The sequence below is a fragment of the Pithys albifrons genome, chromosome Z (assembly GCF_047495875.1).
Source record: "Pithys albifrons albifrons isolate INPA30051 chromosome Z, PitAlb_v1, whole genome shotgun sequence".
Lineage (NCBI taxonomy): Eukaryota > Metazoa > Chordata > Aves > Passeriformes > Thamnophilidae > Pithys > Pithys albifrons.
The window spans coordinates 79,457,311-79,480,993 of record NC_092497.1 but is presented as its reverse complement, the minus strand read 5'-3'; the positions used below and the strand labels follow the sequence as shown (position 1 = coordinate 79,480,993).

At 38.1% G+C, this 23,683-nt stretch overlaps 1 protein-coding gene across 1 annotated transcript in view; it reads left to right on the top strand.

Moving 5' to 3' along the window:
- HABP4 (hyaluronan binding protein 4) overlaps positions 1-23,683 on the top strand; it is a 29,451-nt gene extending 5,768 nt beyond the window's left edge. Inside the window, exons 2-7 of the mRNA XM_071580726.1 lie at positions 7,917-8,064; positions 9,513-9,707; positions 11,690-11,773; positions 18,999-19,167; positions 21,686-21,868; positions 22,959-23,683. Of these exons, the coding sequence (XP_071436827.1) occupies positions 7,917-8,064; positions 9,513-9,707; positions 11,690-11,773; positions 18,999-19,167; positions 21,686-21,868; positions 22,959-23,015 (836 nt within the window). The 3' untranslated portion in view covers positions 23,016-23,683. The remainder of the gene's footprint in view (positions 1-7,916; positions 8,065-9,512; positions 9,708-11,689; positions 11,774-18,998; positions 19,168-21,685; positions 21,869-22,958) is intronic.

Here is a 23,683-nt window from a genome sequence, read left to right as displayed (position 1 = left end):
TAGTGAAAATACCTTAAGTAATATTTCAGATCTTGATTCTGTATCACATACCTGTATTCTATGTACCATTGAGCATGCTTATTTTTTTCTCTCAAACCTTTTTTGCATATATATAGATATATATAGAAAACATACACTGGGCCAACTGTTCCTCTCCATCCAAGAGGCTGGTCCTCGGTATAGTTGTTTGCCAAACCCTATTCCGGTTGATGACAAGCCTAGATGCTGCAAGGGGTATTTCCCAACATTGTATAATATCCCAAAGTACTATTCCTAAACTTTAGGCCATTCTAAACCTATCTGACTACAAGTCTGAGTAACTTTTACCTATCTGACTACAAGTCTGAGTAACTTTCAACCTTTTTTTTTAATTTACATTCTGTTGGAGTATTTTGTATGAGCTGGCAAGTGTTCCACAGGAATTTCCCTTGAAAACCTAATGGCTACTAACAGTGTTTGGTTTTCAGATCCATTAGAAATACTATTTTCTGCTGAAGTAAGAAACTCATTCTTTCTGTAGCATACCTGTTGCATGTCACACTCCAAAGTGTATTTAGAATCAGTATAAATTATTACTTGTTGGCCATGTCCCCACCAGGCCTCTCCTAGTTCAATTGATTTGGCCTCTTGGACAGTCACCAAGTGCTGGAGAGGTTTTGTTTCAAGTACCTCTAAGTCTCTCACCACTACATTGCCCATGTGTTGTGTTTTGTTTATGTAGTGTGAAGATCCATTGGTGAACAGCATTGGATCTAAAGTCTCTAGCAGCTGATTATGCAGATCTTCCCATAGCTGACTAGAGAGAAACACCTCCTCATAACAACCATGATGTGCCTCACTGTTGAAAGGAATAAACCGAAAGTTGCTGAATTCAAAATATTTTTTCAAAGTAATAGAAAGTGAATTAATGAATTTAAATTCATAACAATGTGTGTTTTGAGTGGACTATGATTGTGGGGTGATGGGCTGATAAGCCTTGATGAATTGAGGGAAAGCCTCAGCCCCCCCCCCCGGAGGGGTACTCCAAGCAGAGGACAAAGGCTTTCAAACTGATAAGATTAACATAAGATGGAATGTTGTTTAAGGAATGACATGGCCTCCCTTTGCGATATCTTCTATAACCACTCTAGGAGCCACCTCGCCTCAGGCATCTGCATCACCCCCCCAGTAGACTGACTATTGGTCACAAAACCACATGAAGGAAAAAAAAGGTATAAAAAGTGTGGAGTTTAAACTCCAGCAGAGAGGGGAAAATGCCACGACTCTGTGAGGGTAACTGCTGCTGCTTGTCCTGTCTCCTCCTACCTCCTGGAACAGTGTAGGCGTGAGAAAACCATGTGCTTTCCATTTTTCTATACTTTACTTTCTGAACTTTACTTTCTTACAAAGCTTATTCCTTTATACATTTTATCTTACATCTTATGCTAACAGCTACTTTGATTCTCACTTTATAAGCATTTCCTTTACTAAATATGTTTTGCTACCTTAATACTAATAACAGTAACTCGCTTCACACTTTGCTACTTTATATTGGTTATTGCTTCTTGCTACTCTTACTTTATAAGACCAGCTCTGTTTTGCAGCTACAGTAACTTGCTTTACTTTCAATGCACAGTTTGTTTTTCAACATGTGTGTTGATAAAAAGCAGCTCTGTTCTTTTTGTTTTGTGTTAGAGAGAGTGGTGTGCAAGATATTTTATTGTCCTATGTTATTGACAGAGTGTCTAGATAGGTGTTTTAAGTGGCTGTGTTTTTAGTTAGTAGTTCTTTGTTGCTAGTTTCTGTCTGTTGTGAAAATGGGATACATTGCTGTATTGTAACTTGAGTTTAGTGTGTTTGCCTCTGTGAAATGTGTTTTGTGCTGGTTTCTTTTGGGGTCTTTTATTATCAATTAAATACAATCTTGCAGCTGAACGTTATCACCGGCAAAGAGGAATCCACAATAACTGTCACATATTTGTATTAATAAATTGGGAGCTGTTGTGGGGAAAAGTTCTTTTCTGGCTGAAGTGTGGCTTCATATCAGAGGTCAGAAACCCTTCCAACCTGTGGGCTGTCCGTTAGTCGATAGACAGTGTTGGAGACATAAGGCTCTGATTGTCTAGAAACGCTTATTGCTAACAATTTCTCCCTGGCTTAAGTGTGGTCCTCATAGGGGAGTCAAAAATCTTTTCAGCCTGTGTTCTTTCCCGAGTTCAGCAGGCAGTGCTGGGTTCATAAAGCTTTGATTACTCCGAGGGCACTTATAGCTAATAACTTTTATTAATACAGTTAAGACTAGAAATCTTTGCATTTCTATCTCCCTCCTCCCTTTCACGTGACAATGGTTGTACAGCACATTTAAGCATCAGCTTCACTTCATATGGTGCACACACAATAGTTTGTGACCCAGAACCAGTGTTGCTTTTATAGCTTGGAAAATATTTTCTTTCTCTGGACTCCAGCATTGTAGACTCCACTTCCTTTGTCTTGGTAACTTCTTTCAGTGGTTTACTTCAAAGTCGCCTCACCCTGATGTTGGGGTTCTTCAGTATCCTACTGTATCTAAAATACTCCTCACAATTTTTTCTTTGTTGCTGGTCAAGATATTTCTACCATAGCCTAGACCTATTTTGGGTCCATTAATCTTTGTCCTTTTGTTGCTATTAATACTAAGTATTTTGCTTCATGATAACACAGCTGAAGCTTGGGAGTTGCTTAATTGCCTGAAAATTTTGCACAGAGTGGTATTTTGGTACATCTGCATCTAATCTGTTCTTTATGAGCAGTACACGAGTGGTGATGCACCTGCTCTCCAAATTCTTTGTGCAAAATACCTGTTTATCTGGTTCTGAATGCTCTTCTCCTCTTCCCAGGAAGAAGGATAGTGTTTTAGAGCTGGAGAGAGGTTTTCTCTCTTTGGTTTTTTTTTTTGGTTGTTTGTTTGGGTTTTTTGGTTTTTTTTGTGGTTTTTTTTTTTAATTATTTATTGATTAAGCCAAAACTAGCAGTAGTACAATAGTGCTGATTTTAGTCCACAGTTTCATAATAGAGTGTGCTGGTTTAAAGGTGAACCAGCAGGGGAAATGAACTCACCACAAGAGAGATTATAAGTCAGAGCTAAAATTTAATAATAATATTACAATAACAACACTGACACACAAGTGAAATTGCTTTCAACTCACAATACCCCAGCAGTATAACCCAGTGTCCTGGGGCACAATCCCAAGGGGGTTTGTTTGCCCTTGTGCTGAGACCCCTGTGGTTCCCCCAAGTCCAGAGCAAAAGGAAAAGAAAAACCTGTTGGTGCAGGCGAGGGCTGTGGTCTGGGCGAGAGCGGTGATCTCCTGCTGTCGAGGTCCTGCTGCTGCTCTGGATCCGACGAGAAGTTACCAAAGTCTTCTTAACCACCACTTATGTACCCTCAGGGAGCACCCAGTCCCTCCCCCTGGGCGGGGACTCACACAATGGGTGATTAACTCTGGGAGCCAGGGGGTGTTGAGCTGTTGATGGCCCATTAGCAGCTCCGCCCCCTCAGGCTGGGTGTGAAGGTGATAATGGCTCCCTGGGCAGCTGCTGCAAATGGCCCATTGTCCTTGGGGAATGAATAGAGGGGGTAGAATACACAGCTTTGATCACCCCCACACAGGGTTAGCTGGTCCCTCCTGCTGAACTAGGACATAGAGTTTTCATAATTTCTGGTGGTTTTGGTTCCTTTAGTAAGATTTTGGTGATCACACTCATTCCCATAATTATTAGGTATACCCCTTCAGGCAATAAATGTAATTTCACACCCACGGTCTGTAAGAGATCTCTTCCTAAAAAGTATACCGAGGTGTCATCTGCCAATGAGAACCTTCCCCAAACACTATTATTCCCATTTGCTCATTGCAGCAGTCCCTCAGCCTGTGAATTGCATGCAAGCTGCCACCTTCACTTGCTATGCTATTGAAGTAAAGGAAGGGGGGAAGCAGCAAGGTTTTTGCTTTAGCTTGTAGTCCCTGATAGCATTTGCAAGCTGGGCTCCTTGTGGTGTTTGTCTGAAGTGAAGGTTTATGTACAAAAAACCTCTCTTAAAATGAAACATTTAAAAAAAGATGAGAGCACACTCTTTCCATAGGGGTCTGTGAAGAGCCACAACATATAGAAAAATACCTCTTCCCAAGCAGATGACCAGCTTGTCTGAGGACAGATGATATGGATAGGGAAACTTGATGGGAGCTAGACAACAGCACTGGAAAGACATCTAGATTGTGCTGTGTTGTTTTAAATCCATCTGTTAATACACAGATTCCCAGTGTCTGGGAAACCAAGCAACACAGGTCTTAATACTACAATTTCTACTTTTCCAGTTGCAAGTTCTGTGGCACATGCTTATTAAAAATACTCCTCTAAAAAGTCGTCTTGTCTAAGTGCTGCAGTGTGAACACAACTAATACTGATAGTAAAGGATTATTGTGGGGAAAATGAAAACTACTGAAATATATTTGGTCTGTATGATTTAGTTTTAACGATGGCTTGTAAAATGGACTTTTTTCTTTAGCAGTGTCTAGTTCTAGTACCTGATAATTTTAGTATTTGCAGATGTTTTTGCCTGTAGCAACACTTCAGCTGTTTCTTCTAGAATTAAAAAAAAGAAAGGCAGCTGTGTCTGTTGAAACAGTTTAATTGTAAGATTTCTTTTCTGATTCCTTGTTTAGAAAGTGTAGTGATAGGCAACTTAGCCAACAGAATGGGCTGCTGCAGTAACATTCCAGGAAAGCTGTAGTGAACTGGCGAATGGTAGGACACATCTTCAGGTGAATGTGTATTACCAATGTAACTAAGACACAGAAAAAACATTTCAAAGAGAGGCTAAACTAGGTAAGTAGGAAAGAGTGAACTTCAGTTCTCAGCATGATATTTGTAAGACCTCAAGTACAAATGATCCGCAGAACTCCAGAGCTTTTTTTGTGTGTGTGACTTTGAAGAAAACCTGCTTACAGTCTATATATGCAAACAAGCAGACAAAATTGGGGTATACTTGCAGAGGTAGTTAATAAACATCTGAAGTATAGCCCAGTTCTTTTTAAGTGAAAGCTATTATGGCAATGCTATACAAGGTTGCGTAGGGCAGTCCTGTGGTGTAACAGAGAGCACTCTGGACTCTGAATCCCAAGGACCTGAGTTCAAGTCTCAGTGGGGACCGTCTCCTGGCAGTTAAAGCTCCCTGCCATCTGATCCCATCAGATCTCAGATGCTCAACAGGGTCAGCCCCGGTTAGTACCGGGTGCTGTGACAGTCCCGAGGACTTCACTGTCACTGTCCAAGCTTGCTTGGCCATGGCAGATGGACCTCAGAACTGAAACGGTGGGGCCAGTTCTGCGCATGCTGTGCCTCACCTAAAAAATCCACAGCGCAGGCTGGAAGGGCAAAGCCACGTAGGGAGAGCCCTTCCCAAATCTGCGTTTACTAAGTCTGGCCATACATACAAGATTGCTTATGCTTTTGTCTTGGTGGGGGTTTTGCTTTGTTTTTCATTTGGTTTTTGGGTGTTTGTTTGTTTGTTTTGGGTTTTGTTGTTGTGAGGTTTGGTTTGCTTTGGTTTTGTTGTTGTTTTTTGTCCCCAAAGGTAGGTGGCCCTTCAGCTGCATAAATGAAAATGAGTCTGCATTGGGACATACATATGGCAGAGGATTAAAACCGTAGAGTTTATGCTATCACTGCTGCCAAGTTCCAGTTTGGTTTGCGTTTATATGCAGAGCTGAAAACTATGTTGTATTTGAACTGATTCACAAGCAGGTCACACAAACTTCTCCCTAAGGGTGATTTGTCTTATTAGAGAGGCATAGGTGCTGCATACTGTTTTAATCCACTGCTACATGTCTGTCAAACTAGTTAAAGATGTTTTTTATACAGGTAATAAGTGCCACAAATAATCTTTCTAGTGTTTAAAATTCATCTGCACTAACTGCAACCACCTGTTAGAATCAAAGTGAAATAACCTTACACTGAAACTGGAGTAGAACAGACAGCTTTGTCTAGAATGCTCAGTGCTAGTGATCTGTAATACACTGGCACATCTGGCAAGAAGGCTTGTTTTGAAGTACTTCTAAATGGCACTAGGTAACAGAACCAGAGAGTTTTTAAAATTACTTTTGCACTTCTTTTTTTTTTTTTTTGGCATTACTTTACTGGTTCTAAAGGGCTCTTTTAATCTGAAGGTGTAAAGGGAGTTAATACTAAGTACATAAGGAAGGTGGCCTTATTTAGAAATAAAACTTGTATAGTTGGTAGTGTAGCTGAGATGTATGTACAGCAGATATATTTCCCAAGAGAATGTACAATTCTGTGTATTTTTTATAATTTTGCTTTATGTTAGTGCCCTGATTTGAAAAGCTTACTTAGAAACCAATTTCAAAGTTGTCTTTTATCCAGAGATAACATTGTAATTTGAGGAATGCAGATATGCTCAATGTTCTAAGGACTGAGCAATTCCAAACCTTGAGAAGAGAGAATTACTGGAATATATTATGCCTAGTGGCTTGTAGTTTAAAGAAAACCAAAGCTGTGTCTGCTTCTGCAGCACGAATAAAACTATCTTCTGTGTACAATATAACTGTCCTTACAAAAAGCTATATTTACCTCTCTTTATTCTTATTCAGTGAGTTGATAGTTCTTTGAAGTTTTCTTTTGAAAGATGGTTGCTTGCCACCTAAGCTTGGATCAGAGATCTTATATGGTCATTTCTATTGAGCTATGCAAATTTGCATTTCAATATTATGGCATAGAATAGGCTTTTCTCTATATATGTGCTAGGAACAGAGGGACAGTAGTCAGGACTGTCACTTGTTCACTAACCTGAGTTCAGTAATTTGCTCAGCATTGCACAGGTGCTTGTCATGGAAAGAGTGACTCAGTTTTGTTGGTTTGAGAGCAATCTTTTTGCTCTTCCTTGATTGATTAACTTAAACCAATACCTTTTTCAGGCAATAGTGTAAATGTGGAGGCCTAGAGACAAAAGGCTTCCTGCTTCTGGAGAACTTTGTCCCAGAGAGAGCACAGAATTTGGAAAAATGGAGAAGGAAGCACATAACAAACCTTAATCTTCTGTCGGATGTATACAGGTTGCATGGAAAACCTCAGTTTATTCTCTCTTATAATGCACAATTTCTCTCCATTCACCTTTCCCAACCTGATCCTCCTTAACCTGAACTGAACAAACCTAATGGCTGAACAAACCCTAAAAATCTTACTTTGAAATCTGTTGATGTTCTAGAATTATTGGTATTGAAGCCTTTCTACTTACTGCTGTGGTTTCTGCCACTTGAACTCAGTGATCTGTAGTGTTGCTGAATAGTCTTTTTCTGCACAGGACAGTATATAAAATATACTTAATTACCATTACAATATAAGGAGGTGGCACTGCTCTGGTTGTTCAACACCATAGCCAGGAACTTAGAGTAGAGGTGGAGGCTCAGACTTCGACATTGAGCTTATCTGGCCAGTGTGTTGTTCCATGATCAACACCTGTCCCTAAGGGTCATTCATTGCTCCTGGCAGCCATCTTGCAATTAGTCTTTTCCATTGAAGCTTTTCCACCTCATCCTGTAGACACTGTCAAGTTTTTTGAAAGAATGTGAAACAGTTTTTGTTCTCCTTTTCTGTGACTTAGCGTGAGCAAAATGAGATTTTTTTTTGAGCCTGTCTTTTCTGGAAATGTCTGACCTGTGTCAAAACCTGTAGTACTTTTGCAGGTTCATCAATATAGAAGAGAAAGCACGTCTTTCAAACAGTGTTTCTGGCAACATTAACTATAAGGGCTTTTAATATTTTGGAGAAGGTAAATTTGAAGGCTAAGGTGTAGTCAACTCATTTCAGTCAGTGGTTTGGTAAGTGCAATTCAGTTGCTGTTGAGCTGTTGTTACTAATCTGTCTCTGTGTGTGTGTGTGTGTAGGCCAGAAGCAAGCACCCAGGCAGGGAGAAGAGCAAGAACTCCGTAACAGAGGAGCAGAGGTGAAACAAGACAAGACTGAATGGAGACCATCTCTCAGGGAATGCCGTCTTGATGGAACACAAAGACAAATGGAATTCCCAGTGGAAAAGTATGTGTTACACAGAGAGAAGTAAGGTGTCTCACTAAGAATCTGCACAGAGGTGCAAAAGTGATCACCTTCCCAAGTAGCTACTTCTTCTAGTAGCCAGGCATAATTGGAAGGCACAGTTGCATTATTAGTGTGTAGATCTGTTGCAAGACTTAGTTCATGCCTGTCAGAGCTGTAGTTCCAGCTTCCCTGCATGTTGATTTGGAATGTTTTTGTTAGGAATATAAGGTCGAACTGAAAAATGTAAAGACTCGAAAATGTAACCCCTAGTCTGCAACATATTCATAATATTAATTTCTGAGCTCACATACCAAGTTTTGCAGAACATGTGTGATGGGGTTCCAAGTCAAACAATTTTTTACTGTTGAAACTAAAAATAGAACTTTGTCATATTACTGCTTGAACAATGAATACATATCAATTTTGCTTACTTTGTAAGTACTAGGAAATTCCACCTAAACTTTTAATATTTCAAAGTGTGGCTGTTCTTCCTTTACATTGATGCCGAAAGGGTTTTTGTTCTGATTTTCACATTTTGTAGATTTTAGGAACACAGTAGTTGTAGATTTTTAGAGGGTTAATATTTCTAACAGTTTAAGTTTAATGCCTTTCTATCACTACCCCTGTCCCAGAACAGGGAGCTCAAATTCCTTTAGTTAATTAATCTTGTTTAGACTCCTTTCCAAGGTAGAGCTGAAGGATATCAGAAGGGCCTACAGAATGAAACATAAACATAGGTCAGAGTGACCCAAAAGCCAGAATTGGATGAGCTCCAAGAGACCTTTGTGTGCCTGAGGAAGAAGAGCTGATGAAGACAGAGGGTCCTGATGACCCCAGACCCAATTCCAGGGGTTGGACCAGAGGTGGGACTGGGGCTGAACTGAGAAATGTGTAAAGCAATGATTGGAGGGATCTTATTATAAAAGCCATGGAAACAAGAACTGGGACACATGCAGGTCATCCTGTATTCCTGTGGGCTGTAGGCCCTGTGTTATTAAAGGACCTTTACTTTTTATCTTACCCTACACTAACGTGGCTCGAAGTCCTGTTTTTGGGGAAGGGTCATTCATGGCATCAACATCACAATAGTTGCTATTTAACAAATTGCCTGAAATTTTTAGCTGTTGCATATAAATCTGGGTTTAGACAGTGGTGCTGTTGCCTGATAAAGTTACTGAAGATTTGACAGTTTTATAATGTTTTCTTTTACTTCTGTGATCCCTTCAGTGTTACCAATAAACAGCTGATCTTTCTGTTCCTGTTGTAGTAATTTCTCCTGAATTTGGTGTATGTCCATTTTAATGACAAAACTAAAACAACTGTCCTGTGTGCTGTATAATGATGCACTCTAAAAATTGTGCAGTAGCTCTTATATACTGATGTGTCCCACAGCTGCACAAATACAACCATATGATTTTTTTTTCTTCTCCTTGTTAACTCTTCTGCAGGAAGAAAAATTTGACTAGCAATCTTCTCTGTAGACCAGTGGAAAGATTAGACTGTGAAAGACCAATAAGAGGTCATGGTGGAGGAAGAAGTGGATTGCGAGGTAGAGGAAGAGGTGGTGGAATAAGCAGAAGTTTTGATGGCTTTGACCAAAGAGGAAAACGTGAATTTGAAAGACAAAGTGGGAATGATAAAATGTAAGTGTTCTGTGTGCTGTTTCTTTACTTGGTATACAGGTAAACACGTGCCTCATAGGTATTCTGTTCCCTCCTTCTCTATCCACATTGGCTGTCAAAAAGTCAATTTAGTTTGAGATCCTAGTGCTAAAAGAATTGTTTTCCTCTCTAGAGGAGTAAGAGCAGATGACAAAAAGGGTGGATGTGGAGCTTTCAACTGTGGAGCAGTTAAATTTGATATGATGTACATCATCTATGTGTGCCCACCATAGATCATACTTAAATGTGACCTACTGTGTCATTTTCTCCTGATCAGTTTTGTGTCAATTTTGAGCTATATAAGCATTACATTCTATTACTGTTGTGATTAACGTAATTTTACAGTTTTTTGAACTTGTCTCCTTCATGATGGAGAGATTAAATTTTAGCAAAGGCATGATGATGTTTGTTCACTTAATACTGTGAAAATCTTTTGCCTGGGCCAAGTTGTTTTTTAAAGGAAAGAGGTTATACCTGTTCTCACTAGTTAAGTAAGTGGGATTCTGGTATTTAGTGGCGTTGCTCCAAAATGCTGATGAAAAGATTCAAACTCTGTAGATAGGCTTAAAATCCAGTCTCTTTTTCTTGGGTTTTGTGGATTATTCCTAAATTGCAAAAGTGTAATACAATTCAACATGGCTCTGGAGATAATATTTAGGTAACTGTACCACTGAAATACATTTTAAAGTGCACAGAAAAATCAGTAGTATAATGTGATTAATGGTAATGTAAAAAAAAAGAAAAAGAGAGGAATTTTATATTCAGTTCTATATTTTTTTTAGTGGCACTGATTTCTGTCCAGACTTGTAAGATCTCACCGAAAATGCTGGCTTTTGTCCATTGTCCTTGCAATAGCTTTTGTCCTCATATACATCTAGAACTCTAATCAAAGGCTGGTAAAGGACAGAGGAAAGGCAGTTCTTTGAACTTCTAGCATATATCTTTGGCCATGTACACATTCATTCACAAAATTGGTTTAAAAATAAAATTTTATTATAAAATAAAATCTAAGCTTTAAAATTAAATTGTGGACTCAGGCAATCGTGCTAAAAGTTTGAAAAATACAGCCTTGATATGTAATCATTTTTGGGGCTTGATATTCTGAGTTCTTTTGAAAGGTTCTACTAACGTCTCTCTCTCCTATAGTATTGCATACTGAAAGTAGATTGTTAGATACTCTGGCTTTTCAAACAATCAGGTAAGTGAACATAGTTCTCAACTGGTAGTATGAAGCTAGCTGACCAAAAGCACAAAACTATCTTCTGTAGGATGTCAGGGAAGGCTGTGTGAATGTAATGAATTTACAAGAAATATGAGGTCACTTGTATTTTTTTTTCTCCATAGTTACATTTTGATTTGGTGTTTTGATTTTTTTTTTTTTTTTTATTTCAGTAGCATCAGAATTTATGATGTACCAAAGCTTTCTTGTGATGCGGAAGAAGGGATGTTAAATTAAAGCTGTCTAAATAATTCTAAAAGCATGTTTGTGTCATGATTGTGCTAAAGGTGTTAAATATGTATAAGCTAAAAGGTGTTAAATATGTATACTTAGCAATGGAATGAAAGTAAGTTACTGCTGTCATTTGACAGTGAATTAATGTCCATTTTATAGAAAATATGAGCTTTAATTGTTGAAAAGAAGCAAGAAGGCAAACTCAAACATCAGTGTTAGACTATGATCAAGTACTGGTATCTGTATTCATGTTTGGATTACTTTGTCTTCATATAAGGTTTTCACATTCTTTGTTTAAAAAAAAAATAGAACTTGTATGTTCCTAATACTCCTCATTTTGTTAGTTGCTCAACCAGTCACTTAGTAGATCTTTCTGCTTGTGAGCAAAGAGCTTTTCTATTTTTTTTCTCCTTCCCAAGGAATTCTGGAAAAAAGTGATGTATTGATCTGCAATTATTTTTTTTATGTGACTTATGAAGATTTTTGCTGAGGGTTTTTTTTACACTTTTAGTGGGACTGAACGGACCCTACCTACGGAAGAGACTGCAGAAACTGCTGAACAGCAAGGGACATCTGAAGGAAAGCCTCTGAGCAAGTACAGTCTGACTGAAATAGTTTCTTTTTAAATGCAAAGAAAACAATTGACTCTTACTAATGTTCTTACACTTGGAGGCACACTTGAAATGTGAACTGTGGGGGTTTGCTAGTGCACGTATTTAAAAACAGAAAAGCTTTGTCTATATTTGTGAGTATAGAAAATGCATTCCTAATCCTGACTAAAGCTTGATTTAGGGTGGATGGATGTTGCATTTAATTGCAACATGGTGCTTATCTTCCTAAGATTTGGTGATAATAATTTAAGGAGGAACTACATATTATCTTTTACCTATTTAACCTGGCTGATTTGTAAAACCTACTGTGTGTTTTGAAGGTCTCTGAGAGAAGGTATTCAAGGTGCTTCTGCAATTGTACAAATGTATTTTAAAAAACACTAAGATACTCTAAGTCTGTATTAATCATTAATATCCTGCAGTTGTTATCTATTAATGAAAGGCCATGGAGAACATAGAAAATCTTTCTGAAAGTGCAGTGAGCCTTAGAAGTAGGGAATTTATGAGAGAAGTCTGCCCCTTGTCTTCTGGGTTTCATTCTGACCAGTGTCTAGAAAGGATTTGCTTCACAGCAGGTAAATGCTGGCTTAAGAAAAAGTAATTGTACAATCTTGTCAAATAAGAGACTTAAAGAACAATAAATTACATATGGTGAGTATCTCTTAACAAGTGAAAGGTGGCCAGGAAAGTATGTTAACGTCTTTTGTTGCTGTGAAGTCTTTATTACCTAATGAATGTAGTTCCCATTATTACTAATGTGGGTTAATTTTTTAATTTTAAATCTAAGTATACTACAGAACCTGTTTTTGTGTTCAGGTTGTTTAACCTAACTGTTGACATAGCTTTGATTCTTCCCATTTTAAATTAGCTTTTAACATATAGCTAGAGATGTGTATGCATGGGGAAATCTGTCTTTGAAACTGAGTGACTTGTGACTGAATTTCCACAAAGCTGTTTCTAGATGGACTTAAATCAGATAGGTAGTGCAGATACATTGTCAAAAATACACTGTATTGGCTAAATATGAGAAGTTTTTTGTTTTTTGTTTTTTTTTTTAATTTACTTTGCCAACTGCTGGTACGCTTTGCATTTGTTTTTAATTTGATTCAAACTATTTGTAGATATCTCCTGACATCAGTTCCTTGTGGAGCTTAAGGCATGAGAAGCGTATGTAGTGGAAAAGGCCTCTGTGAGAATTTGGCAGTTATCTTTAATTCTTTTACCTTTCTTAGAGATCAGTAAGTACTTGGTCAGACTGTGAGCCTTTCTGGAGATTTTACTCCTGCTCATATTTTTTAAAAAAGATTTGTTATTTAGTTCACTGAAATCAATAAGATTCAAAAAAGCAAGTAAACCACAAGCAGAAAATTTGCACTGCATACTCTTTTCAGTGCAGTAAGTGTTGTCCTGAAGGCATGCAAATCTATATACAAAACATGAATTACGTATATCTCATTGCACTTACCTTTCACGAAGGTGTGGGCTTGGTCACCCTATGTATTTTAAAATAGGAGACGTTGTGTGGATATTGCGTAGGTCATTAGGTTGTAGACATGCATCTTAACAAGGTGGAATTATTATTTTTTTGCTGTTGTAGTTCTTTTAATATTTAAAAGCAAAAGGTGGATTTAGCCTTCAGGGTGTATTTAAAGGTCTTATATGCTTAGGTTGCCAGTACTGTCCAAAACTGCTCTCTTCTAGCAGATAACACAAGTTAGGCTGCTTCCTGCTTTTGCTTCAGCCTCAATATCATCTATCATATGTGTGTTTACTTAGGCTACTGCTAGGATCTTTCTCATTTTGAACTCTAAAACGCATTGACTGTAAGGAAACAATTTCTTTTCCACTGTTTTGTTGCAATTGTGTGTGCTTTTACTGACAAAGAGATGGAAGACTTATCTTTGTTTCTTCTCTCATTCTCTTTCCTGTTGTAACTGTTTGCATTTAAGAATAAAAAGTAAAACATTGTCTTGGTTTGAGATAAGCAACTTGCCAACCCCCCCAAGCACAGAGAGAAAAGCCTCCCTCCTAACACCAGGGAAAGGGAGGAAAAGAGAGGGGAAAGAAAAAAACACTTCAAACTGCATTTATACTAAATCTACATATATTTTTCACAGAAAGAAAGAGACAATTAGAAGAGAGTACAAATATACACTCACACAAGTCTACAACAACAAGTTCCCCACCTCAACTTCTTAACAAACACACAAATTCTACTGTCCTAACTACACATTACTTAAGAAGAAGCTTATTCCCCAGGGAGACAAACCCAAGCAGAAAGGAGAGACCCAGAACAACACATTTTACTTTCCTGAGGTACCCTGTGATCCAGTGGTGGGCCTGGTCCTCTCCATCCCCCCTGGGGCAGCATCGTGCGTCCTCCCAAGAGGAGGCTGAGAAGCGACTGCCTTAACCACTCCCACACTGGTTCCTCCTTCCCTGGAGATGATGTCATAATGTGGTATGGAATACAAAATTACTGGCTAGAAGAGGTCAGCTGTTGGCTCAGCCCAGCTCAAGTCAGCTGACAGCTTCAGCCTAGTCCAGACTTCAGAGCCCAAATCTATGCCCACCTGGGTGAACCCATAACAAACATGTAATCCTGGAGGTAAGCTGTCTGCATGAAGATGCTGTGTACTTTCTGGTGTGCGACTGCCTAATTTCAGTGCAATTCAGGAAAGAGATTCTATAGCCTTCTCTAATTTATGGGGTCTTGCCTTTAGGACTGTGTCTGTGTTGCCATTCCTGAGCTTTCATTTAAGCAGTATGGCAGGACGTGAGTTTCTTTAATACTTCTGTAATACAAATCAAGTTCTTTTTTCCCAAAGCCTCAAGTTTCCTTGAGTGTATCAACAATATCTGTCTCTATTTCTGTCATCCCCAAATGCATACTAATAGCTTTTGGTTTGGTTTTTGTTTGTTTGTTTTGCTGCAAAAGTAAAACTTAACACTAAAATATACAAGGATAGTACAGCAGTATAAGCTCTCCTCACAGCTGCTGTCTGTTGAACTTGTCTTCACAGTCTGAACAATGCAACACACCTGTGTTGACTAATTCAAATTAATAGACTTTTCTTTTTGTTCAGTACAACACACAGGCAAAACAATTCCTATTCCTAAAGATATTTGCAGAGTTAGTATTTATTCTATGGGGTTTTCTTCACATGTGATGGTCTTCCTTTTTGGTAGAATTATGTATCATTCAGGTCATTTAATAGGAAGCTTGAAAATTTATCTTCATGTCTTTTTAGCCATTTATTTAATACATTATTTGGGTTTTTTTTGTTTAATGTTGACATAAAGCTATTCAAGGATCAGGCCAAAGCTTTGTAGGTATTTGGTTCAGTGTTTTTCTTCTATGGTAAACTTGTGCAGTTGTTATTTGATCTTACTGTGTTTAACGTTGGGAAAATTTCATGTCATTGACTTCTTGATGAAAGCTGGCTAAGCATTTGCTTTGTGCAGTTGAGTAATACAAGAACCGATGTGAGAGAGACCTGCTAGATTATTTTTAATATTATGAAAGTAATAGCTGAATAGCTGAGCTGAATGTCATTCCTTTCCACTTGCATTTCTTCTGGTAAAAAAACCAAACAACCAAGCTATTTTGTTTTATTGCATGCACAATAATCAGGGCAAAGCTAGAGGGTTATGGTCATCCATTGAAAACACTGAAGCAGTAGGAACTGTTACTGAAGGTTCTTGTTTAGTGATTTGGTAGGTCTTTTGTTGTGAATTCAGTTTGTTCATGTCCAGAGGTTGCACTTAGTAGTCTGGCAGTATTTTGTAAGCATAATTGTTCATGTGCCAGAGAGCTTATTAATTTTTTGATTAATTAAAATGCACAACAAGCAGTTACTGAAAATGTGTAAGGTTAGAAGGTAGAAAGTAATGCACAGAATGCACTTGCATGAAGGTTTGGTGCCCAAAATAACCTTCTGCAATTGAGTCTCTGTCCAAAAAGTCATACACAGGTTTCAGTTGCTGTACCTTACTAATTGGAGCTGTTTCCCCTTGGGAGTCTTGACATCCTAAACCAAATCTTTACTGCTAATAACTTAGCAGTTAAAACCATCCTTTGGAGTAAAAGCAAACTGTACTTTGTAGTTGAAAAAACTAATATTTGCACTGTAAATCCATAAGTATTTCCTTTAGAAGAGGCAAATGATTGTTTTTGACAGATGTGTACTTTTCAGAGCAATACCTTTGTTTGCTTTTTGAGAGGTCAAGTTGATGTGTAGTGTTGTGTCCTCATGTTATCTTATGATCACAGCAATTTAAACCTGAAAAGGGTCTTTCAGACCCCAAGGCATGACCAGCCATAACTGGCAATTCTCATACCTATCTAGCTGATTGCAATGTCCTCTGCTGAGGGAGATTTCAGTGTCCTTTGATAGCCTTTTCAATACTTAGAAAATAGAAGTGTCTGTGTTAGCTTTTTTAATCCTGAGTGTCTTGCCTTAATATCATAGATATGCAAAACCTTTTTCTGTTTTAGCATTATGTTTGTTTCCTCACCACATCTTCAAAATCTTCCCACGTACATCACGTGTTTTAGCCTTTGGTCTTGCAGTGCTATTCTGGACCTCCTACCTGTTCCCACACTGAAGACTATTCAGTTGAGAGATTGTTCTGCCCTACCAGCAGTGACATGTGTTTCAGAAAAAACTGTTGATGTTCCCCCTTATCACACAGTGTGTTGTTGCAGAAGGAACAGATATTTGACTGCAATACTCTCACACAGTTTGGGGAGCTGAGGTTCCTCCTTCAGAGCTTCTGCCTGTGGTGCTTTCTGTGTTTGGATGGCTGATACTTTTGCCTGAGAGTATGTATTTCTTGTTGTCCTTGGGATTCCTGGTGATTGTTGTAGTTTGTTGTTTTCAAATCAATGGGTCACTCTAGCATCTCATACCAGTAGTCAGTCCTTCAGTATTGAATACTTGCACTATTGCCCTTCTGTTGTGTAATCTTTGTGCCATAGAAAGTGCAGTAAATCTATTGTGTATTACATATGGATAGCTGCATAGAGCTTGCCTTAAACCCCTGCTTGAATACTTGGATTTGTTTTGCAAATTGAAAGATTGATAACTACTTTTTGCAGCTGGTTCTGTATCTTTCTACAACTCTCACCAAGGACTGAAACATTGAGTCTCTAATGGGTTGAAAATTTTAAGAGAGAGGAGGGGAAAAGACTGCCAGAAGTTCAGAAAGGCAATTTACTGATTCACTTCTGAGCTAGTGACTTTGGAAGAAATTAATTTAATATAGACCCTTCTAGTAGTTTGCTTTCTCCTTTTTAATTCCTCTGTTTGCCATTAATCTTGTTTTTCCAACACTAACTCTCACATCTGAAGCTTAAAATAGTTGATCAAAAATTATTTGACCTCTTGAGGACAAAAAAGATGAAATATTGGAGTGCAATTTGTTCTTAATGGTCTTACACATTCAAGAGTATCTGTTGGTATTTTACCAGAAGTAGCTACTTCTTTCACCAGTATCTTTTTATTATTTAACTTGGTCCTTCAAATACAATTTCAGATCTTAATCAGCATGGAATTACAGGCTGCTTTACCAGTCTTTTAACCTTTAACTGCTGGTTGATACAGGTGGAATTTTCAAAATAGCAGGGGATGAAGGCATGTCAGAAGGGGAGGCATATAGGACAGGACTTGTGTATTTGGGTTTTTTCTGTGAAGTGAATTTAAAACTGTGTTCATCCTGGAATCAAAATTGAGGGCTGCATTACTGTTCAGTTCTGCTTGTACCTGTCATATCCTGGGTGTCTCAAAATATTGTCTGATTTTGACTGGCAAGAAATGGAATGGTTTGCTGCAAGATGAAGTAGGAAGAGGGACTAGGTCTGTTCCTATATAGGCTAGTTCTGTAAAGTACTGAACACTCTTAACAAATGTGTGTATTCTGATGGGATGCTTGTATAACTTCAAAAACAAAATGCACAGTTCACTTGTCATTTGGCTCTGCTTCTTTCCATGATAAATATTTCTAACTTATATTTAATATGCTGTATATCTACATTGGGAAAATCATCAAGGCTTGGAACTGCAACTGAGTGAGGAATACCAAATCCACAGTTCTCCCACCAGATGAGACCTAGTGAAAGAGTTTTCCAGAAAAATCAGTGTAAGGGAAACTGCTTCAACTGCTATTGCAATGGCAGTTTTGTGTGAGAGAAGGGAGAAATGGTCTCTCAGGTGTCTGACAGTAATCAGTGTGAGTTTTCCTGTAGTTCATGGTATTTGACTTGTTTGTGCAGCAGAGAGTTATGGTGCAGGGAATAGTTTTCTGGAGGTATTATTAAAAGGTAATGCCTGCAGCACTCTAATAGCTGCTGGTCCAGGGCAAGCCAGTCTTGGTCAGCACCAGAAAAGTGGCACAAAAATAGTCAAGCAGTGATAAGTGGAGAAGAATCTTTAGTTTTGCCTTACATATCTTGTATTCTCTTTGTATCTTACAGATATAAAACCTTCTGTCTTTACAGTTCAAAAATATGTAGTGTGACTCTAATGTATTCAATGTTTTCCTTGAATATATCATCATTATTGTACTTTTTGACAAATTAAAATGTGACCAGGATTAATCTGTTTTTGCAAGGTGATAAATATTGTCTCCTTGCGTGTTATTGCATCTGACAAAAAAAAAAAAAAAGATCAAAGAAGCATCTTGTGAAATTAACAAAGGAAATGTTAATAATAATGTAGAAGATCCCATGGTGTGATCATGATATCTTTTTGGTGATTGAAAGCTACACTGAAACATTAATTCATCTTGTTGTCCTTATGCAGTACAAGTCAATGAAGCCATGTGACTGGGGTGTTTTAAAACTGCTCTGTTTGTTTAATTTACTGTGGCTATATTTGCTATGGGTAGACCCATTATTAAACTATAGGGTTAAGAGTATGACAGATCAAAAGACAGTGGGTTTTGTCTAGAGTCTTAAGACTTAAAACAATACTGAATGAACACTAATACAGGTGGCTGCAGATAGCATTTGTTCATATGACTGATTTTGAACAAGATTCCAACCTATATTAATGTAAAACTCTCAAAATTAGTGAAATTAAAGTGAATAATTTGGTTGGAAACATTCCAAATATTTTGTTTAGTATCCTTACTTTGGAGATTAGTGTTCTTGTCCATCCTGGAATGTTGCAAGCTAATGGTTTTTACTTTACAATTATAAACATTTAGAGCTGCTGAAGCAGAGCCAGTGAAAGAAGTTGTTCAAGAAATGACGTTAGATGAGTGGAAAAATCTTCAGCAACAGATTCGGCCAAAGCCTGAATTCAACATTCGGAAGCCAGAATCGACTGTTCCTTCCAAAGCAGTTGTGATTCATAAGTCAAAATATAACAATGATGTAAGCATTGCCTCAGAAATTCTGTAAACTGTCCTTTATGCCCAGGATTAGGACTGTCTCTATTCTTTTTCTACTAGTTGTAGTGTAATCTGGACAGACAAGAACAGTACCTAAGCCTTATTACTGTAATGATTTGCGCCCCAAAACTTGCTTTAAACTTACTCTGTGTTAATTTTTTTTCTCTCAGATGATCACATCTATTTTGTATGAAAGTACACAATGTATCAAGTTGTTCTACCTTATGGCTCAGTCTTAGCAATATAAAATCTGTGTCTTTGATGCTGCCACCTGTGTAGATCTCTGGTAATGCTGCTAGAGAAACTTGGTTCACTAAAAACTTCCTTTCCTAGCTTTGAATCCCATTTAGCTTATGTGCCAGTATACACTTGTTATATATATTAAATTCAGGTTTTGACATATGTTAGTCTGGGTGCTAAGCATTCTATTTTTCATCTGTGCTGGATCCCAGCTCACTGTGCACTTGGAATATATGATTTCTTTTTTTTTTTCCCCAGGTGTAGGGTCCCACTTATAACTAACCTGGAGAGCTTATTCTGCTGTAAAGTGCTTATGCATCCTGCTCTCTTCCCCTATATTTTATTCCATTATGTTACTGAGGTTGAAATTTCAGGCAGAATTTTTAGTTTTGGAGTAAAAGAGCAGACTTCCAGATTCTTGCTTGCTTAGATTTCATATTCTGGGGGTGACAAAAGTATGTGCATATAGTCTAGCATAATGGAATTTTGATCTTTGAAGTCTGCATACCTTTAGGAATACATGCATTATCTTTTGTCTAGTTACAATATTAATATCAAAACTTGCAGTTTTTTAAGACTTAATCGCTTTAGATCATTGAGCATTTCCAGGGACAGACACTAGTACTGAAGTGGCCTGCATTCTTTTTAGTGGGACTTTGCTTGTCAGAGTTGCCATTACCCCCTCTTTCTTCTCTGAGGGAGGTGGTTGTAGGGGTGGGGAGAATAACTCTCACAAATTCTGAATGGAGTATGCAAGTGTGTGAAGAGTGCATACAAGTTTCTGTTCATTTTGCCCATAAAGTTTCTGTTCATTTTGCCCATAAAGTTTCTGTTCCCACAGTGTCAAGAGACCTTGTCAAAATGAACATACAATGTACAGGAACTATGTAGCATGGGCAAGTCAAATACATTAATTTGACATTGAATAAGTAATTCATCATTGTATGGCATGAGTTAACACACACATTCATTACACCCCGGCCCTGAAGCCTCAGGCTTTACTGAGTGTACATTCTATTTTTAGGCTTCAGGAGATTTCACTCACGTGAACCCTTGGAAAGATATTGGTCCTCTGGTACCTTGAATTTGTGTCCGGAGAAAAACTACACATTTTTCTCTAAGAGATGTCTTTTAATTTGGTGAGAAAATAGGTGTTTTGGCAAAAAGGGTTTTTCAGGAAAAAAACATGCAATTTTACAAAAACATTACAACAAATTACCAGGACTAACAAACATTGCTATAGTAAGAACTTTTTTTATACCCAGCAAACAAAAACTCCACGCAACTTAAGTGAGGTACAGGGAATAGGTACAAGAGAAAGAATAAAGAGAGAGAGATTAAGAGAAGGAAGAGTAAAGAGAGAGAGAAAGAGGAGAGAAAAGTACTTACCACTTAGAAGGTCACACGTTGATGACTTCAAGGAGACACAGCCAGAGCCTGATGGAGACCTTGAGCATGACTGTTTATAGACTCTGACTATTGTGGCCATTCCCCTCAGATGGGAGGTTTGGTTCACTGACCACCCACTGTCCCCTTAGCCATAGTGAGGGTGCTGCAGCCGAGCAGAGGCTCCAGGGGCTCTGGTGTGGATAGGTTACCAGGCAGACCTCATTAATTTACAGGGACCCCATATCAGCCTTCATGCCATGTGGCCACAGACTCCAGCGGTCATCTTTGCTGACATGGGGACACTGTTCTGGGAGCTGGTCCCCTCCTTCAACACACACACAGAAGTACCCCCAAAATGTGGTTGTGGCCCAATGATAACTGATCTCATGTCTAACAACATTGTCATTACTACAGTGCACATTAAAGTTGTGATGGGAGGTAGTCTGACATCCCCTAGCTACTAGAAACACACAGTAATCTCATAACTGAAGATGTGTAGACAAATACATCAATTAGAAAGCTTTAGTATGGCCTTTTAACCATTCCTTGGAGATAAGTGTAGGAGTAAGTAGCTTAAGTCTGATTCTCTAGTCCCTTCAAAAACCTCATAGATGATATTTCTGAAAAACATCTTCAGTATTAGGGAGCTGGTACAGAAGATTTAGTTGCCAGGAATCTCTGAGCCAACAGGCATCTGGGAAGGTGCAATTACATCTCTGTTAAAATCTTGTGCAACTTAAGGCCTGCCTTCTATTCCAGATGTCATCTTGTTTTATGTGCTGCTTAGTCTGTAATGCAAGTGTGCATGTGTACTGGGGAGGGGAGAAACTTGAACATGGAAACTGTAGGCTTTAACCAGATCTTCTTTTTAGTTGCAGAAAGAAGACTTGGAAGATGATTCTCATGTCTTTCGAAAACCAACGAATGACATAACATCTCAGCTGGATATTAATTTTGGGAGTCTTTCTTGCCCTGGCCATAGATCAAGAGGAGCCCGAGGTGACTGTGGTCGTGGTAGAAAAGTGGAAGAGATAAGACCTCAACGAGAAAAAGTGGTAATGGTTTCTTATGTGGTTTTGGTTTTGGTTTGTTTTTTGTTCTTGTTGCTTGCTTGGGGCTTTTATTTTTTTTCTGTTGTTGGTGTTTGTGTGTGTGTCCCACCCCTTTTGAGTGGAATTATTGATTTCCGCAGCAACAGGCTTGTTTCTAATTCCTGCTAATTTTGAGTTCCTGGCCCATACCATGTACTTTAAATACTGGTTCAGGCTCACAACTGTTACATATATTTCAAAATGTCTGATTACTAGATCCTGTGAGGGTAACCAGAGGAAGGAATGCAGTGAAAATTTATTTCTGCAATGAATTTTGACATAAAGTGGAAAGTAATTAAAATTACTAAAGGCTTGTAACTCTTGGAAAAATGTAGTACAGTAATAATACTTTGATTACTGAGAGTGACGTCAGAAAATCTATGATCCTACAGAATGATACATGAGTTCAATATAGACATTAAAAAAACCCTTCCACTTAACTTTATCTTTAAAAACCCAACCAAACAAAACCTAAACAAAACAAAAAGCATTTGCACACTGGAAAATGGCATCTTTCTTCCTCATGCTAACAGGTTTCAGTTTACTGTGACTAAAATGCTTTAATGCTGGGAACTTTCAGAATAATGGGGAAGTCTTAATGCATTTGTTTCATCTGAATAAAAAAGGATCTTTATAGTAACAGAGCATAGAGTTTAAAACTATAATCCAGTGTCTAGAGTAGTTTTAGAATGTAAAATAGAGTAATGCTACTTCTAAAAACATACGGTATTTTGCTTGAGACTGCTTTACTTTTTTTTCTTCATTCAGTGCTGCAGAGCTTGTGATTTTCTAGTCCTCTCTAGGCAGTAGATCAGCATTATAAATACATTCACACTGAAGAAATTATAGTCATACCTCCTCAGAAAAATGTTTAGCATTTCTGTGATAGTGATGGATACAACTTGAGTAGAAGTAGGATTTAGTAGCAGTAGTATTGAACTTGAGTAGAAGAGTTGACCTATTTAAGGGAAATTACATATACATAGCTGTCAGATGCTTTTGAAATTTTTATATATAAATTCATTTTTATAAAATGTCTTTTCTTACTTCACAGGTGGAGGTTGTTGCTCCAAATCCTTATGATCCTGAGGATTTTCCAGCTTTAGTGTGAAGAACTGTCATGAATGGTGGTTTCTCAAAGTAGCTTTGGAGTAGCTGTGACAAGACCAGTTTCATGCTGGTGTGGATAAAGAAAGCCTGTTTGCTTCTGGAAAGGTTGTTTGGGTGTTTGATGTGAAATTATTGCAGCTGTCTGCTAACACAGTTGGGTCCTGGAAATATGGGTAGACTGGAATCCTGTCACAGGTTCCAGTGTCTGCCTTCATTTGTGAAACCTGTGGGAAGGCTTATAGTACTTCACTACCAGGCTTCAAGTGAAATTAAAGGGAAGAGGGTTTAAAACACGTGTATATAGAGATGACACCATGGTGAAATATGGTCTGCAGTTGGCACTCTATTTCACTGGGCTTTTGACAGCTGTTTTTTTGAGTGAAGTGTATATTTCAGACAGTTGCAAGTTGCAATTCTTGGTTTGGCAAATAAAGAAAAGTGCTCACTGCTTTGGGTTTCAGGTATTATTTTACGAAGTCAGAGTGGTAAATTGAAGCTCTTGCTATTGGATGTAGTCTGGAACAGAAGAAATAAAAAAGCCAAACCCCCCACAAACCAAAAACAAAACCCCAAAACAAACAGCTCCACATCAAACCCAAACCTTAAACAGCAGCCCTTACCAGATAAAGTGACCATCTCTCTTAAGGAAAGTGATCTCAAAAATTAAGT